A 19,398-nucleotide genomic window follows, 5' to 3' on the forward strand; every position below is an offset into this window, starting at 1 on the left:
TCATTTTAGTGTCAAAAAATAAAATTTAAATCAACCATAAGTGAAAGTTTACCTCTTCTATACAACTTTTTCAGTAAAGCTGCTACACTTAATTTTTTTATAATGCAATTTCTGGTTGAAGCTAATTGAAGATATGTATGTAGGTAACTGGATAAAGTGATGTGGTAGATTAATATTTAGATGTATATTCAAAAATAGTTTGTTTTGAGAGTAAATCAGTTAACTGATTCAGCTATATATTGGTACACTAAGTTTGTTATTTAAAAATAAGGCATTTGCATAGAAAAACTATTTTGGTTAAACATTCCTTTCTACTTTCATTCTAAGAAAATTATTTAAGTTTACTGTTTCTTACTGAATATTATCATATGGTAATACAGTAAAACATGTTTGCGTATGTACATAAGATATATGCATATGTAAAAAGATAAAACACAACTTAAAGTTAAATGTATAGGTAAGTAGAACACATACAGGTATATACTTTTATATACTCAAGAATGTGTATGTTAGTTATATTAACATATTTCCTTAGAAGCTAAGAGATTTGAAGCTTTCTCTAAAGAAGACAGTTACACATTACTATATGAGTATGCTACACAGCTTTTATATTAAAGTGAAATAAACCCTAAATGAATATTTGTTTTTTTAATGATTATAACCATTATCCTTATTCATTTGTGCTATATTTGTTTCTTAGAAAGTCAAAGACAGTCCTTAGTTTGAGAAAGTTTGTCATAATCAAATACTCTGCTGCTATATATGTGATTATAGTACTCTCATTTTAAATTAATATATGGCTCCAAAGAACTTGATTCAGGGGAAATTTAAATGACTAGGTTTTTCCGTAATACAAATTCTTATCAAATGCTATTCTAAGAATCCTTCAACTTTAAATAGAATGAAAAATATGTGATCAATAGAATTATAAAGGGTTTCGTGGGAACACTTAGAGGAAGACCAAGATACCAAAACAGGTGTCACCACGAGAGAATTAGAAAAATGACTTGTTCTTTGGTACAGTTAGACCTTAAATAAAATATGCATAAGATTAGTTCTGATGTGATTGAAATTAACTGAGGCTAACTTCTGCAAAGGTAACTTTATTGGGAGGCCATTGGGAATTGACAATATCAATACAAGGATGAAACACAGACTGGGAAATAGTCAAGAACAAGGGCTGTTCCAGGGGCCTGGGAAGCAAAAAACCACAGGAATAATAGGTAGATTTGCAATTTCAGTGTGATGGAATATTGTACCTCAAGTGGATGAGTTCCAACCATTTTAAACTCTTGTCTCTGACTAAAAAACAAATCCAAAGAGCAAATGGAATGATCTGATCTGGTTTTGTTTGTTTTTGCATGGAGCAAAGGCAGGACAGTATCACTGATAAGTTTTAATGGATACAAGTATTGGGACAAAGCTAATTCCTCAAAATAAAATAAGGGTGTTTTTTTTTTTTTAGGGTGACAGCATGTATGTTTTGCAGCAAAGAGGAGCAAAAAAAGAAATATGTCTACTTATAAAATGGAAATGTTAATGCCGTCGTTTAATCCTTATCTCTCTTTGACTCTTACAAGCACTAAATACAATTCTATGGTACAGATAGCATGTTTCCAAGCACATGATTTATTGTATTACTTTTTTTCATTGATGAATATCTGTTAACAATTCTGTGTGATTCCAAGAAATAGGATCACATGTCTTTGGATGTATGTTATACCACACACCACTAAGAGCCCCCAGAGTCCACCATAGTCCATAGGATACGCTCCCCTTATATCCCCCAATCCCGCTCATCCCTCCTCAGTTCTAGCGCTGTATTTATAGGGTTTGGTTTGCTTTCGTTTTTTTGTTTGTTTCCACATGAAACAACATGTTTTCTGCCACATGAGTGAAATCATAAGTATTTCTTATTCTCTTTCTGACATTTTCTTTAGCATAATCCTCTCCAAAATTGTCGGAAATTGTTCCTTCCAAATTGTCACAAACAACAAGATTTCATCTGTTTGTCTTCCTTGAAATGTCTATATAGATCTTTTTGATTGGCTTATGTTTGGTTTTCTTGAGTTGTATAAGCATTTTGTAGGTCTTGACTATATTATGTTTATAAACCATACATTCATAATCCATTTATCTGTCCTTGGTCACTTAAGTTGTTTCCATAAGTTTGCAAATAGTGCTACAATGAACATAGGAGTATGTATATCCCTAGATCTACAGTTAATATATATCCCTAGATCCATTGTTAATATTCTCCGAAACTTCCTTAATGTGAACCATGGAGGCTGGACCTAGAACATAATTTTGTCCATGCTGAAATAACTGCTCAAAGAAACACTGTGGTTTCCGTTTGCCAATGAGTAGGCTGTATACAGAATGATACTTCATTACCAAAATGAAAAGTGGGAGACTTGATTAGAACTTGCTTGATTTGTTTGTAATTCTTAGTTGCAAAAATACTTTCAGAGATTATTTATTATTTTACAGTCCATTTGAACATTTTTTAGTGTAAATTAGCAAAATTATACGTGTAAAAAATGCAGCAAGTACTTTTAAAATTTTGAGACTTTGTAAGTGATATACAGTAAGAAGAGGAAATTGAGGAAAGGGAATATTTTGTTGCATGTATCATTTGAAAAAAATATTTGCATATCACCTTCTTTGACTAGTGAGATGCCAGTGCATGATACTTTATCACCGGACTCATTTAAATCACTAAATCGTAGCATGAAAAACAATTTCCTTTAGCTTTATTATGTGTCATATAAAAACAAATCTGGATTGGGGGGAAGAAGCTTTATTTAAATGAATTGTTCTAATGAGAGAGGAAGGACAGAAGTACTAAAGGAGGGGTTTGTTTAATAGGGAGAATCCCCTGACCCAGTGATCTGTCAATTCTCAAAGGCTAGGCAAAAAAGAGCTTTTGTTTTGTGGATAGAAGGAGTAAATAAGAATAGAAAATAATATGTGTATTGAAGTAGGAGATGGGTCAATAGATCAGAGTGTTTCTTTCTCCCTGATGTCAACATGTTCTGGAAGGGGTCTTTTAAAAAGGCTAGTAAGTGATCAGGCTAAGAGTGGGTCAAAGTTAAGGGACTTGCAAGAAGACTAATAACCTAGTCAAAGTTTGGTTAACAAGAAGTTTGTGCTAATTGGTCAGGGGGCACAAAGCTTATCAGCTAATCACCTATGGGGCAAAGAATAGAAATTTGCAAGATCTGTGTCTGTTTTTGTTATAAAGAAACAAAGGGCATACCTGAATTTTATATAAGTCATAGAAAGAAGAATGATTGTTTGCAATAAGCAGTTTCCTGGAACCAAGAAGGAACAATGGACTTCTTAACCACTGCTATTCACCAGGTGTGTGGGATTTAGGTAAAATTAAACACTGTCAAATTTCAAAGGGGGTATTGTCTAAACCCAAATCTTCTATTTCTAGGAACATTATTACTCAGCATGTTTTAATATCCTATTCAATGTTTTATGTCCAAGTAGTACTTTTTATTAGACATTCCCAATATAGTATGCATTTTCTCAGGTATTAAGTAACTCAGTAATTATGAAATTATAAAATATATATCCTCATCTCCTTTACAAATCCACAAAGAACACTGGATTTCTTTTTTAAAAATTGATATTAATACTTCTCTAAAATAATGTTCCTATAATCTAACCCTAAGGGGTAGGGAAGGGCCCTCAAAGATTAAGAAAATCAATCAAAATTTTATTTGAAAATGTCACGCATAGGAAGTCTCACAAGGACTATGGGAAGGAGGTCGGAATATTTTATGAGGCATTAGCAGGAGAGGGATGACTGAAGTTCAGCTAGCTTTGAGAACAGGAGTCTTGTTCTTATAGATTAATAGTCACTGAGTAGTCTTAGTAATCAAGAGGGCTATAGAAGAACATTTAAGGGCCAGAGCCTCCCCTGTTGGTGAGGCAGTTGAACAATGGGCTGCGAAGCTGCCCGCAGCCTCTGCAGCACCAGTTCAATCCCCAGCCGCTGGCGAGCGTTCCACAAGGCACACAGACCTGCCGCGCCCGCTGCTCCTCTCAGCAGTGTGTTTCATCAGTCTGCCGGTTCTGCTCCCAGCTCTGGCTCTGGTGAATTCTCTCACCCTCCCGCGCTTCTGACTGTACCCAGTGCTTGTATAAATAAATAAATAAATCTTAAAAAAAAAAAAAAGAACATTTAAGGGCCAAAGCCCAAAGTCATATGCATGATTGGGAAGGAACACCTCCGGGGACCAGGACATGAGTGGTTCATAATGAGTAATGTTCAGTGCTTCAGAATATTTCATAAAATACTATATTCTGTAAATACATCTTTATTATCATTATAATTATTGCAATAGAATGCATTTCTCTCTACATTATATACCTAAATTACCTCAAATAGTATCTTTAGTATAGTGGTCATGCCTACTTCCAGTTTTCTTGAGATGTCAGTTTTAATGCCATATTGTAAAATATTGTGCCCATACTTCTGCCACCGTGAAAACTTTTCTGCATATATTAAACATCTGAATTCACATATAATCAACTCTGATAGTTCAAGGTAACTGAGATGAAGCAGACGAGGAATTCAATGCAATAGAAGCAACCTGAATTCTGAAAAGATATTATCAACTTTTAAGAGACATCTGTGACTATATGTATATGTCAAAGAAGATAATAAAGCATTATAAATTGACTGCCAAACTTTAGTCTCTCCTCTGTTTTTCTTTAAACAAAGATCTATAAAAGTTGACCTATGTCCTAATGAACAACTATGAAAGGCCAGCACTTATCTAGATCAAACTGTAATTAATATAGTATTTGTTCAGTTAAACATTACACTTGCTGATTTAGTTTAGAATTTTAACTTTTAATTTTAACTCTTCCATATTTAATCAGGCATAATAATAATACAGATACTAGAAGTTGATTACATGGTTCATATGTGACTAATAATCAAGGATTATGTTATGCCTTCTTCCAAATTATTGATCAGAGTATAAACATTTAATAAAACTCCGATTTCCTTAAATTACTTACTAAATATATTTCCTGATACAAAATATATTTCCTGATTCTACTCTTTTTTTAATATCTTTTTTTTTAAAGATTTATTTATTTGTTTATACAAGCACTGGGTACAGTCAGAAGCGCAGGAGGGTGAGAGAATTCACCAAGCCAGAGCAGGGAGCACAGCAGGCAGAAGGAACGAAGTACACTGCTGAGGGGAGCAGCGGGTGGCAGGAGATGTCTGCGTGCCATGTGGGACCCTCCTCTGGTGGCCGGGGAGCAGCTGGGGATAGAACCGGAGCTGCAGAGGCCGCGGGCAGCTTCGCAAACTAGCGCTCCACCGCTGCGCCACCGGGGAGGCCCCCTGATTCTACTCTTGATGCCCACTTTTAGCTTGTTCTTATAATGGTTTGTGTACATCTTTTAACTGTAAAATAAATCATATTACTTTACTATTTAAAAGTCAGCAATAAATCCTTATTTCACTCAGAAAAAAGGCAATGTCCTCAAATCCTTAGAAATTCCCATATGACCTGCCACCATCCTTTTCTGTTTCAGCCACATACTTCGGTATCAGGGCTTTTACAGATGCAGCTAACAATTTGCTCTTCCTGGAACACTCTTGCACATAAAGTCCACTTCACTCATTGTCTCCTCAAAGTCTGCTCTAATATCAAATTCTCAGACTCTTCGTGAACACTGTTACCAATTTTCTTAGTATTTTTTTATCTTGTCTGTCTTGTACAATTAGAATGCAAGAGCAGAGGTATGAATGATCTTTATTTCATCCACTGACAGGTGCCAAGGGCTTTTAATAGTGATGGTGCATGGTATACATGCAACAGGTTTCTGTTGAATGACTGAAAGAGAATGAATGAATTTTTCTACTTAACTCCTACATGAGTATTGATTTACTAGACAATTGAGTCCAACTTAATTTTCTACATTTTCAAATTTTGAAAATCAAGATTTATAGAAAGGTTTTTTTAGATAAGAAGAAATAGTTTTTTTAATAGGACTATTTTATTATACCTATTATAAAAAAATTATTATGTCTATTATAAGAAATCCAACCATGATAAAGAAAACTTCTATAAACATTTTATAGTAAACCTAAAATCATACCACCTGAACATTGCATAAATATAATTACAGGTATCCTACACACACACATATATATGTGTGTGTGTGTAGAATATAGACATTACAGATGAAATAAACTTCTTGACAGATAGATTAGATAGTTACAAGGATGTGGATATATACACGTAGCTAGAACAACATAAATTGACAATTGAGCTTATCCTGGTCACATGGAAAAACTTCAAACTGAAGAGGGATATTGCTTGGTCTGTGTGTGTGTGTCGAATTTGTATGTAATATATTCTTATGACATTTTCAAAATGTATGAGTTGGTTTGAGATGATTAAAATTTTGAAGTAAAATAAGAACATGAAGGCAATTTATTTTATATGTTTTCTAACATCATTTTTCATTTTTGTACAATGTATGCATTTTCACCTCCATTACAGTTCTCATGAAATTCCCACCACCCATTCACCCATGATCTATCACCATGGTCCATGAAGGCAATTTAAATGTTGATATTGATTTATATGAGTCAATGTTCAGTACCTGGAGAGTTATATTTTTGAAAATCTTTAGGATACAATTGTGTATTTAAATGCATTTGAAGATCAAGGGCTAAAGAATCCATTCTCAAGAAATATTATCTATCTATATGTAATGTAATCTCTATATATGATATATATGTGATGTGGCTAGAGATAGATATTCTAGAAATGCTTGGACATACAGGTATATACATGTGGAAAAATATTTTTATAAAATATATTCTAATTTAAAAAAGTATTACATTTAGTTTTCTATATATTTATCAGAAAAATACATTGAAGGACTTCAAGTTTGTACAGATTTATCATAAGAGACATTTTATCTCTAAACTGCCTTAACATTTTGGAAAAAAGAAAAAAAATTTACAAAAAAGGTAGTTACATGTTTTAAATAATATAATTCATTTTTAGACTTCATAGGCTTATGATCGCCTCCAACTATGAAAAAATTAGTAGTTACATCTTAATATTTCATGACTGTGATTTTGTATTATCACACACAAATATAGAAAAAGACACAAGTTCAATATATGTATCTTCATTATAGGAATACATAGTTTATGTACATATGAAGAACTTCCTTATTACATATTTAATTAATGTGTTAATATACTATGGCAGTTACAAAATATTAAAATGTAGTATTGGAACAGATAGCCACCTTCACAATATACTTAAAATGTACTCCCATTTGCTTCTGATTTGTGAACAGCACTAGTGAAAATATGCTTTCATAATAATTCCACAAATTCATTAACTGTATTGAATGAATTAGAAGCAGAGAAGAAATGTATTCATGCAAACATTTAAGACAAATTAATAATAATAACCATAATGATATACTATGGAATACTTGCCATGAGTTAAAACTGTGCAAAGATTTGAGTAAAACATTTGAACATGATCATCTTATGCAGTGGATGATATCCTCATTTGTAAAATGATTCCTTGAAATCTTAAAATTACTTATCTGGGGGTTATGTGGTTGATATGTTATAGTGTGGAAAACTGGTACCAAACCTCTGTGCTGTTAACTGCTATGTTACTATTTTTTGTTCCTCCTATAAAAGGTTGAGCATAATGAAGTTCAACTCTGAGACTGTTCTTATCTCTGTTAACTGAACATAAGCCTTTTAGAAAAAGAATCCCAATGTACGGATGAACAATGTTGGATGAGTCTAGGTTTCTTAGTATGGCATCCTCCTTGGGTTCTTGGCGGGACTGCCTTCTCCTAGAAGTTGGTATTGCCTGAGTGGATATATTCCTCCTGTTTACCACATTTTCTGTTCTATGTTATTATTATTATTATTATTATTATTATTATTATTATTATTATTTTAGCTAAGTTCTTATCAGTGAGGCAGACCAGTGTACATGAGGAACTAAGAGAAAAGGAGAAGAGTTAATACTACAATAGAACAAACTTCAATTATGCTTGTCTAAACACACTAAAAATATAGTACAGCACTTTCCAATTTAGTATCCTACTCATTCTCTTAACAAGGGCAAACTAAACATACGCCAGACTCTTAAGGCAACATTCTTAATAGAACAGAAAACAGGTCATTTTTGGCATCTGAAGTAAAATTTATTTTCTGATGGATCTCAGGTCTATTACTCACAATATTACTCCTTCTTTCTCCAAAATACCTACCAGCCTGGACTCAAGAAAGATCATTAGATCTACAGATAAATGTTAAAATATCTGCCATGCATAGTTATTAAAATAAAATTTTGTATGTGTCTATATTTAGTAATATTCATTTTAATGTTAATATGCAAGGATTAATAATATGAAGTTTTTAATAAGTAAAAGAACAGTAAGGAAATTGTTATCCGTGGCAATATGGTTAAAAATACTTATATTCAATAGTTTCTACTTTTAGTTCAATTTATGCAATTAGAAAAACATGTGTTTTCCAGAAAATTACCTAGAGGTTAACATTATTTATTTCTTTCCTATTGAATATTACTGATTCTATGCCAAATGATATAGTTTTTACTTGTTCACATTCACCAGATAGCTTCTGAGATTTGCATACAGATTATTATCTTAACCTGATAAACGTGCCATAGCAAAATATCCCTCCATTCTCCCATTGCTCTCATGTTCTAAGAGCCCTTATACCCTTAGCAAAAATCAGGTCTCCTACTCCTGCACCTTGACATGTAACACTGTGCCATGTATCACAAAACCTGGTGAAAGGTGTAATTTATTACACCAACCATATGAACTCAAATGTTCAAAACACCATGACTCCTATAAAGCACAAGCAGCTTTATTTGTACAACATAGTTGGCAATTCCCACAAGCCACATAAAAGATCAAATTGTATCATAAATTAAAAGTCTCTAGACTTAAATAGGACATATGTGATGGCTTATTTTTACCTTATTCAGCTTCCAGCATCATTGGGAGTTAAATGCTGAAGAAATAAAGATTTTTTCCAAGGGTTCATATTCAGCAAGCATTAGCAAAAAACAGGCTGTCATCATTTTTCATTTACTAAATGTCATTTCAAGTTGAAGGCAATTTTTTCCCCCAGCAAGCCCATCAGAATGTCATGCTGGTGCTTTGATTTATAGGATTTTGGATCGCTATGTTCAGGAGCAAATTCCTGGTGCCAAGGTTGTGGTGGAGTCCATCGGTGCTCGCCGGCATGGAGATGCCTTTTCTCTAGAAGATTATACCAAATGTGATTTGACTGTCTATGCAATCGATCCCCAGACCAACAGAGCCATTGACAGAAATGAACTTTTTAAGTAAGTAATTTTATTGCCTATAGAAGCTCTCTGGTTATTACAGTATCACCATAGATAATACTGATTTACGATTCTGTGTGTAAGCTCTTAAACATTAAAACTCATTAAATTGTGTTGAAAATGGAACGTAAGTCAAAAAATTCAAAAAGAATATGTAGGGTCCCTCAGGCCCAGGTACTGATATGTCCATGGGTGGGGTAGAGTGACTTCAGACGTCTGTTCTCCTTTTGGAGAACATTATATTTATGAGCAAGGAATGATTCACTGACATTACTTCACATGAGTCCCCACTCTTGTCTCAAGGCCCTGGTTGTTTGAAAGGAAAATACAATTCTTTTCAGTGTCAGTAAACTTGAGGGTTTTTTTTTTGTTTGTTTGTTTGTTTTTTTTTTTTTAGTAAACTTGAGTTTTAAGAACAAATTTATCTGTCTTCAAGGTCTGTTGACTTAGCAAAAATTAAGTATCTATTTTTTCCCTGGACTAGGTGGTAGAGGCAGAGGGTATAATAGCTCCTCTATATGTCCATACCATATGAGATATTTCATCAATGGTGCAAATTTGAATATTTGAGTTATAAATCCTAAATATAAAAAAATATGAAACGGTTTGTATTCTCACTTAGAAGTTATTAACAAACAGCTTAGTATTTTTTAATGTCGGTTTGTGTTTTACTCTAGTGACACCTAGTGTCCAATATATACTTGGACTACAATTCTTAGATAAATTGAAACATTTTTAGTTAATATATAGATGTATAATCATGTATATATTCTAAATAGTGTAGTTTATACATGTATGTATACCATATATACCAAAATTTATAAAATTTGAACTTAGTTGTCCCTTGTCTGTATAAAGTTATTCCTTGTCTGTATAAGGAGCTTATTAATATATAGATACACAAGTTTATATACCTATATATGCATTTATTTAGTAAATATCTAGTTATCCATTTATTAAAATTCCTGAATTATTAATTTAATTTGACTTTAAATCAGATCATCGACAAAATTTCACTACTGTGTTTTAGCAAAAATGAAAATTATTTAATATTAACTTATTTTTAAAAGATCCATAGTTCTTGAGTATGTTATTCATCAACTTACAATCAACAGATATTTGGGTTATTAAAATGTAGTTCCTAATCACTGTGGAGAAATATGGTTAAATGAAGCAATGACTTCTTTTCAGGCTTTATAATCAACCACCAAATGAAGTATCATTTAGACCAACCAATACATGCCAATTTTAGTATATTTTGTTAATTAAGTTTATTTAAGAATATACTTTAAAATATTTTATATATTCCATTAATTGACATTATTAACATTTATTTAAATCCATAGCCATCCTATAATTTTTGCATACACTGGTTTTATCAAATATGATCATTTAAATATAATGGAAGATTATTTACATTTATAGAATTTTTTCTGAATATAAAAACATCTATAGGTCTTAGGCTGTTGAATCTCACTTTATTTTTTTTTTAATAATAAATTTTATTTTTATATTCCCCATACAATTGCAGCCCCCCCATTCTGAACCCAATCTCTCCCCTCCCGCCCCCCTAAAAGTGTCTCTGGTTCATAGTTTTTTGTTGATTTTGATTTTCACTTTCTTATAGTTATTTATTTTTCTGGTCCCTTATTTAAGTTTTCTAGATTCCTGTATGAGTGAGACCAAACGGTATTTTTCTTTTTCTTTTTGGCTTATTTCGCTGAGCATGATCCCTTCCAGCGCCATCCATGTTGCTGCAAATTGCATGTGTTTATCTTTTTTGAATGCTGAGTAATATTCCATGGTATATATGTACCACATCTTCTTGATCCAGTCATCTATTTTTGGACATTTGGGTTGTTTCCAAAGCTTAGCTATTGTAAACAGTGCTGCTATAAACATAGGGGTGCAGGTGCTCTTTGGAATTGATGTTTCTGTGTCCTTTGGGTAAATACCTAGGAGTGGAATTGCTGGATCATATGGAAGCTCTATGTTTAGTAGGTCCAGAAATGTCCACACAGCTCTCCACAGTGGTTGGACCAGTTTGCACTCCCACCAACAGTGCAGAAGAGTTCCTTTTTCTCCACACCCTCGCCAACATTTGTTGTTGCTAGTTTTTTTAATATGTGCCATTCTCACTGGTGTAAGATGGTATCTCATGGTAGTTTTGATTTGCATTTCCCTGATGACAAGTGATGTTGAACATTTTTTCATATGCCTGTTGGTCATTTGCATTTCCTCTTCAGAGAAGTTTCTTTTTAGCTCTTCTGCCCATTTTTTGACTGGATTATTTTCTTTTTTGTTGTTGAGTCTCATCAGCTCTTTGCAGATTTTTGTGATCAGTCCTTTATCATTAGTGTTGTGTGCAAAAATGTTCTCCCAGTTGGTGGGGTTTCTCTTTGTTTTTGTTATTGTCTCTTTTGCTGTGCAGAAGCTCTTTAATTTGATGTAGTCCCAGCTGTTTATCTTTGCCTTCACTATCACTGTTTTGGGTGATGTGTCTGTAAAGATGTCTTTGATGTGCAAATCCCGTAGTGTTTCGCCTATATTTCCTTCTATATATTTTATGGTTTCAGGTCTTATGTCTAGTTCTTTAATCCATTTTGAGTTGATTTTTGTGTATGGTGTGAGGTAGTGGTCAAGCTTCATTCTTTTGCATGTAGCGACCCAGTTTTCCCAGCACCATTTATTGAACAAACTTTCTTTGCTCCAATGCATAGTCATTGCTCCTTTGTCAAAGATTAGTTGACCATAAATCTGTGGGTTTATTTCTGGATTTTCTATTTGATTCCATTGGTCTGTATGTCTGTTCTTGTTCCGATACCATGCAGTTTTGATGATTATAGCTTTGTAGTATAGTTTGAAGTCTGGGAGTGTGATGCCTCCATTCCCTTCTTTTTTTTTTTCAGGAGAGCTTTGGCTATTCGGGGTTTTTTTGTGATTCCATATGAATTTCATCAATAATTGTTCTATTTCTTTGAAGAATGACATTGAAATTTTGATTGGAATAGCATTGAATCTGTATATTGCTTTTGGAAGGATGGCCATTTTAATAATGTTTATTCTTCCAATCCATGAGCAGGGGATGTCTTTCCATTTCTTTGTGTCTTCTTCTATTTCTTTTAACAGTGTTTTATAGTTTTCTTTGTATAGGTCCTTTACCTCTTTTGTTAGATTTATTCCCAAATATTTGAAACGACAAGGAGGACACCAATATCCTAAATGTATGGGATGCAGCAAAAGCAGTAATAAGAGGAAAATATATAGCAATAGAAGCTCACATCAAGAAACAAGAAAGAACTCAAAGAAACAACCTAATCTCAAAGCTCAAAGATCTAGAGAAAGAACAACAAAAAAAACCCAAAACCAGTAGAAGAAAAGAAATAATAAAAACCAAAGCAGAAATAAATGAAATTGAAACTAAAAAAACAATCCAAAAGATCAATGAATCCAAGAGCTGGTTCTTTGAAAAAAATCAATAAAATAGACAAACCCCTAGCCAGGCTCACAAAGGAAAAAAGGGAGAAAGCACAAATAAACAGGATCATCAATGAAAGAGGAGAAATCACAATGGACACAGCAGAAATCAAAAGAATAATCAGTAACTACTATGAACAGTTATATGGAAACAAGTTTAACAATCTAGAGGAGATGGACAAATTCCTACAACTCTACAATCACCCAAAGCTAGATAAAGAAGAAATAGAACACCTAAACAGACCAATTACAAGCAGCAAAATTGAAATGGTAATCAAAAACCTCCCCAAAAACAAAAAGCCCAGGACCTGATGGATTTACAAATGAATTCTACCAAACATTCAGAGACGAATTAGTGCCTATCCTTCACAAACTCTTCCAAAAAAGTGAGAAGGAAGGGACAATACCAAACACGTTCTATGAAGCCAACATTACACTAATACCAAAACCGAACAAGGACAACACAAAAAAGGAAAACTACAGGCCAATCTCCCTAATGAACACTGATGCAAAAATCCTCAATAAAATTTTAGCTATCAGAATCCAACAATGTATCCATAAGATAATTCACCACGACCAAGTAGGATTCATTCCAGGGACACAAGGATGGTTTAACATCCGAAAATCAATCAACGTTATCCAACACATCAACAAAAAGAAATATAAAAACCATATGATAATATCAATAGATGCTGAGAAAGCTTTCGACAAAGTGCAACACCCATTCATGATAAAAGCCCTTGAAATTCTTGGGATACAAGGAACATACCTCAACATCATAAAGGCCATCTATGACAAGCCAACAGCCAGTATCATTCTCAATGGTGAAAAGCTGAAAGCAATTCCATTAAGATCTGGAACAAGACAAGGATGTCCACTTTCACCACTGCTTTTCAGTATAATACTGGAAGTCCTAGCCAGAGCAATAAGACAAGAGAAAGACATCCAAGGAATCCAAATAGGAAAAGAAGTCAAACTATCACTATTTGCAGATGATATGATAATATACATAGAGAACCCCAAAAACTCCACAGAAAAACTAATTCAACTCATCAATCAGTTCAGTAAAGTGGCAGGATACAAAATCAACACGCAAAAGTCAGTAGCCTTCCTATACTCAAACAATAAATCTGAAGAAGAAATCAAAAAAAAAAAATCCCTTTTTTTATTGAATCTCACTTTAAATGTTTACGTAGAGCAGCTCCCCCGCCCATCTGTGACTATGCAGTTGCTTCTCTTCACCAACTTCCCTTTGCAAAGCAGCAGAAAGGCAGCTCTCCCGAGGACACTGGCCTGTTACTATGCAGAACTCTTTTTTTTTTTTTTCTCTCTTTTTTTTTTATTTTAATAATAAATTTTATTTTTATATTCCCCATACAATTGCAGCCCCCCCATTCAGACCCCAATCTCTCCCCTCCCACCCCCGCCCCCTTAAAAGTGTCTCTGGTTCGTAGTTTTTTGTTGATTTTGATTTTCACTTTCTTATAGTTATTTGTTTTCCTGGTCCCTTATTTAAGTTTTCTAGATTCCTGCTATGAGTGAGACCATCCAGTATTTTTCTTTTTCTTTTTGGCTTATTTCGCTGGGCATGATCCCTTCCAGTGCCATCCATGCTGCTGCAAATTGCATGTGTTTATCTTTTTTGAATGCTGAGTAATATTCCATGGTATATATGTACCACATCTTCTTGATCCAGTCATCTACTTTTGGGCATTTGGGTTGTTTCCAAAGCTTAGCTATTGTAAACAGTGCTGCTATAAACATAGGGGTGCAGGTGTTCTTTGGAATTGATGTTTCTGTGTCCTTTGGGTAAATACCTAGGAGTGGAATTGCTGGATCATATGGAAGCTCTATGTTTAGTAGGTCCAGAAATCTCCACATCTCCAGGGTTGATTCGGCTGATCTGGCTGGCTAGGCGGGTGTCCCCTTCCTCCCTCACCGCTCCATGTGCGTCCCTCCCGAAGCTGCGCGCTCGGTCGAAGAGGATGGCCTTCCCCGAATAGAGATGGACCGGTCTTCGGTCGAGGGTATACGAGTAGCTGCGCTCCCCTGCTAGAACCTCCAAACAAGCTCTCAGAACTCTTATTACAAACCTGTACCTTTCAGGGGCAGCTCTTTCTGCCTGCTGTGTCTGTGCACATATATTTACTCTTCTTTCCCTTTTTATAATAAACTTGTCCTATTGTATATATAATTAAATGATTGATTCAAGAATAACATAAAGATGATTGTAATTTGAGTATCACTTATAAACATATTAAATGGTTTGGAAACTGAAACCATTTGGGTTTCAACTGAGAGTATCAAGTATGAGATAAACAGCCTTCATTCTAAAGTTTTTGCAAACCTAGATTACGTTGTGAATAGTAAAGATCTAAATTCAGCTGAATCACTCTTTTGGTCAGGAAGGAAGGGAAAAATAGAGAATAACTGTAAATCATTTTTCCAAATGGAACAGAGGATGATATGACCACAGAACATTAAAATTTTGCCTTAATCAGCTTCACCTTGAAATAATAGCTGAGAATCACTGGTTAATTTAAAATTTGGAATATTCTTTGAAATAATTTATAAAGAAATCATAAAGATATTTTCATAATCTAACACTAATAAAAATAGTGTTATTCTCTCAATCTTGCCTTATACTAAGAACTAAATTTGTGAGGCAGTTGGAATTCTCAGGTCAGAAAATTAGAAACAAACACAAGATATCTCCTCCAAGGAGTTCAGACTGATTTAGAAAAAGGATTAAACTATGGCCAGAAAATGTTAAAGGCTTGTGAACGTATAGAGACAAATGGAATTACTTCAGTGACATGTTAATTACTTATTTTATTCAAAATGTTACAATTATTTTGATTTTCTTATTTCTGGTTATCTGAATTTCTTAGATTTATTTTTGTTTTAAACATTTTAAACTATTTTTCTCTGGTTCTTTAAGCTTTCTTCTACTTGAATTTTTTTCTTTGGTTTTGTTTTCGTTGTTGCATTTATTTCTAGATTATTTCCAGATAGTATCTCTTCAAATATTTATTTCCTACTGTCTCTTTCTTTCTTTTCTGGGACTCCAATTATAACTTTTTTTTTCTCGTAGCTTTTGGACACTCTGTTCTTGTTCTTTTCCCACCACACTCTCTCTGTGCTTTACCTAAAATAATTTATATTGTCTTATTTTCAAGTGCACTGATTTATCTATATCAGCTTACTGATAGCACCATTGAAGGGATTTTTCATTTTGTACTTTTTTTTTTAATTTCTACCATTTCAACTTAATTATTTATTAAACTTTCTATCACTCTACTGAATTTCCCCATCAGTTCAAGAATGTTTTCACTTCTCACTAGATTCAACAAAGTATCAGAACCTGCCTGATAGTCCCAATATCTTGGTTATTTGTTGATCTCATTTTATTGCTTTCCTTATCTTTTCACCAGGCCCTACATGCCTGCATCACAGAAGGGGTTTCTCTCTATTCTCCTCTTTCTCCCATAGTGATTAACTGCTCTTGCTTACTGCTTGGTTCTACTCTTATTGTGGGACTACTTCTCTGTTCTTGTTCCATTGCTTATATGGCTAATATCTGAGATATTCGCAAGATTTTCTTCCCTTCTTTCCATGGCACTCATACTCTACTTCCTATTTTTGGTGGATCCGGTGCAAGAGAGTTGCCCCTTCCTAACCAGTAGTAGACTTCTATTGTATACAGGTGAAGGATGTTAGGCCTAAAAAGACTTCTCCTGCCCCAGGGACAGTGAAGTTTTGCTTATATCTCTTCCCCAAAAGCAGTGAATCTTTGCCTCTGTCCTGGGGATAGAACAGAGAGGACAGACCTCTCTCTATGGTTTAAGGAATACTACTCAGCAATCAAAAAGATAAACTTATTCACAGAAACATTGGATGGAACTGTAAGGGATTATGCTCAGTGAAATAAGTCAGAAGGAGAAAGAAAAATATTGAATGGTTTCACTTATAGGAGGTATATAGGGAAACCATACCAAAAAAAAAAAAAAGACAAAACTACCAGGCAAACTATAAATTAGAGACATTTAGTAGGGTAGGGGGAATCAAAATGGGAGGGAAAAGCACATGAGTCTATAGTGACCATTTACAGGTATCTTGGTGTTAGTAATTTTATGGGAATAACACCTAAGAAGAGAAATCAAACAAAATACAAAAATGAGTAACAAGGTAAAATATATATAAATAAAAATGGGGAAAAAAGAGTCAAAAAAAAAAGTATCTTACCTTGTGTGAGATACAGGCCCAGGAACTACAAAATATCCCAATGTTAGCTTAATACATCCTATATCCCTGTATTCTGATGGGGATTTCTCTCTGTCTCCCATTTTGTCCTCGATATAGCCTATGGAGGTCCATGCAAGTGAGGGCACCACCCTTGGGTTTGTGTGTCTCTCATTCTAACCTGGTATACTCTTTTTATGATTTTAGTATTATCTGACATTTTCTGTTATTAGGACAGGAGCCACATTCTCTTGTGACTTTCTACATCCTAAGCAGAAAAATATTATACTACTTTAAATATATGGACCATATAATTTTTTAGAAGATAGGCAAATAGAATTTTAGTGTGTGCACCCTATTTATATGCCCAACTTATTTAACATTAGTCTGTACATGTGGTAAATGAGCGATGAAGTAGGTAGAGAAAATCTGAACTCTACTAGCTACTTTTAAGTATATAATGTTTAAAAGCATACTTACACTTTATATTGGATGGCTACTAAGCTCTGATAAAGCTTCCTTAAAATTTCTAAGTCTAGGGCCTCCCAGGTGGCGCAGCGGTTGAGCGCTGGGTTGCGAAGCTGCCCGCGGCCTCTGTGGCGCCGGTTCGATCCCCGGCTGCTCCCAGGCCACCGGAGGAGGGTCCCACATGGCGCGCAGACCTCTCCTGCCGCCCGCTGCTCCCCTCAGCAGTGTGCTTCGGTCCTTCTGCCTGTTCTGCTCCCTGCTCTGGCTCTGGTGAATTCTCTCACCCTCCCGGCTTCTGACTGTACCCAGTGCATGTATAAACCAAACAAACAAATAGATAAATAAATAAGACATGCCTCTAGAAAATTAAAAAAAAAAAAAAAAAAAAAAAAAAAAAAATTTCTAAGTCTAGAGAAAAAAGCATAGAGAAGCAGAATACTAAAATTCCCAATAAATAGAAAACTATGTTATCTAAATAATTGTGGAACTTTATATAGTGGAAATAGTGGCCTGCCCCTAGTATATTTCATTAAGATAATAACCTTTTCCAAATAGAATGCCATGGACAGATATGTTGGACATTGCCCATTGTGTAAAACTATATCTCAGAGACATAGTAGTAGTTAAATCATGTTGCTAGATACTAGGAAGGGATCTGTTCAATCCATTCTTAGACTTGAAAGAGTTTTTGACCATCAACCCAGTAAAGCATGGATAAGAATAAAGAGAAGAATAATATTTCTTCATTGATGTTAAATCTGACACCTTCCCCTAGTAGGATAAGTAAGTAGAGTTAAAGATCGGATAAGTAAAAATACTGAAAGAGAAATGAAATAGTATTTTCCGGACTCAGAGGTAGAATATTTATCTGGGAGAATATATCTCAGAGGGAGAATTATCTAATTATGTTCTTCCTGAAACCACTGGAAAATAGTTTTAACATTTTAGTAGCAAGCAAGGCAGTATGGGACAGTGAAATAAGGTGTGTGTTTTATGTATTGTAAATACTTCTGCTTCTTATAAAAGAACTGCATATAGGAATTGATCTTCAACACAGTGGTGGAACAGGTTGACAGACGTGTCTCCCCCTCAGAGCTTTTAGAATGTGCTAGTCTTCCACTCATGCTGACTCAGTGTGCTAGCACACATTCTAGGAAGAGCCAACCAGATTCCTTCATTAAGGATTAACATAGATGATAGGAAACATTAGAGATCTTAGTCCAATATCAGAAAAAGTATAAAACAAAAGCCTGCACATTCTTAAGAGTCATTTTTTTTTCCACCTCAGATAGAAAATCTCTTAAAATGCATTTATCTTCTGAATTCAACTTTACTTGAAACAAGAAAACATGTAAAAAATTGACAACATGAGGTATACGTGAGAAGCTCATAAACATATTACAGAAAAAGCATGAAATACATCAAAATATATTTAGAAAATAATTAAAATCCAACTCAATAATTACAGGTATCTCAGAGGTAAAAAGTGTAATAGTTTTCACAGAAACAACCAAAAATATAATTTAAATATTTTATTGTGTTATAAAGGCAAAATCAATGAAAAGGTAGTCATGAGTCTTTGAAAAGTATCTGAATATGTTTAAAAAACATTGAAGCAGAAATAAAAATGACTTAATTATAAAGGATCAAAAATTAGATGAGCTTTACACATCCCATCTGCATTATAAAAAGCCAAAGGCAATGGAATCAATACCACAGTATTGATTTTAAGGGAAAATGGTATGATTAAAAATGTTTTACCTAAGTAAACTCTTCTTCATGTGTAAAGCAGAAAGATATTCTA

The 19,398-nt window shown here is 34.0% G+C and overlaps 1 protein-coding gene across 7 annotated transcripts in view; it reads left to right on the forward strand.

Annotated features, from left to right (window-relative positions):
• PCDH15 (protocadherin related 15) overlaps positions 1-19,398 on the forward strand; it is a 1,524,279-nt gene that overhangs the window by 1,476,310 nt on the left and 28,571 nt on the right. For all 7 annotated transcript variants that reach the window (XM_054690675.1, XM_054690674.1, XM_054690669.1 and 4 more), the window contains one exon: positions 9,231-9,407. In XM_054690675.1, the coding sequence (XP_054546650.1) occupies positions 9,231-9,407 (177 nt within the window). The remainder of the gene's footprint in view (positions 1-9,230; positions 9,408-19,398) is intronic.

This window comes from Talpa occidentalis, unplaced genomic scaffold (assembly GCF_014898055.3).
Source record: "Talpa occidentalis isolate TD23 unplaced genomic scaffold, MPIMG_talOcc4v2.1 talOcc4.8, whole genome shotgun sequence".
Taxonomy (NCBI): Eukaryota; Metazoa; Chordata; class Mammalia; order Eulipotyphla; family Talpidae; genus Talpa; species Talpa occidentalis.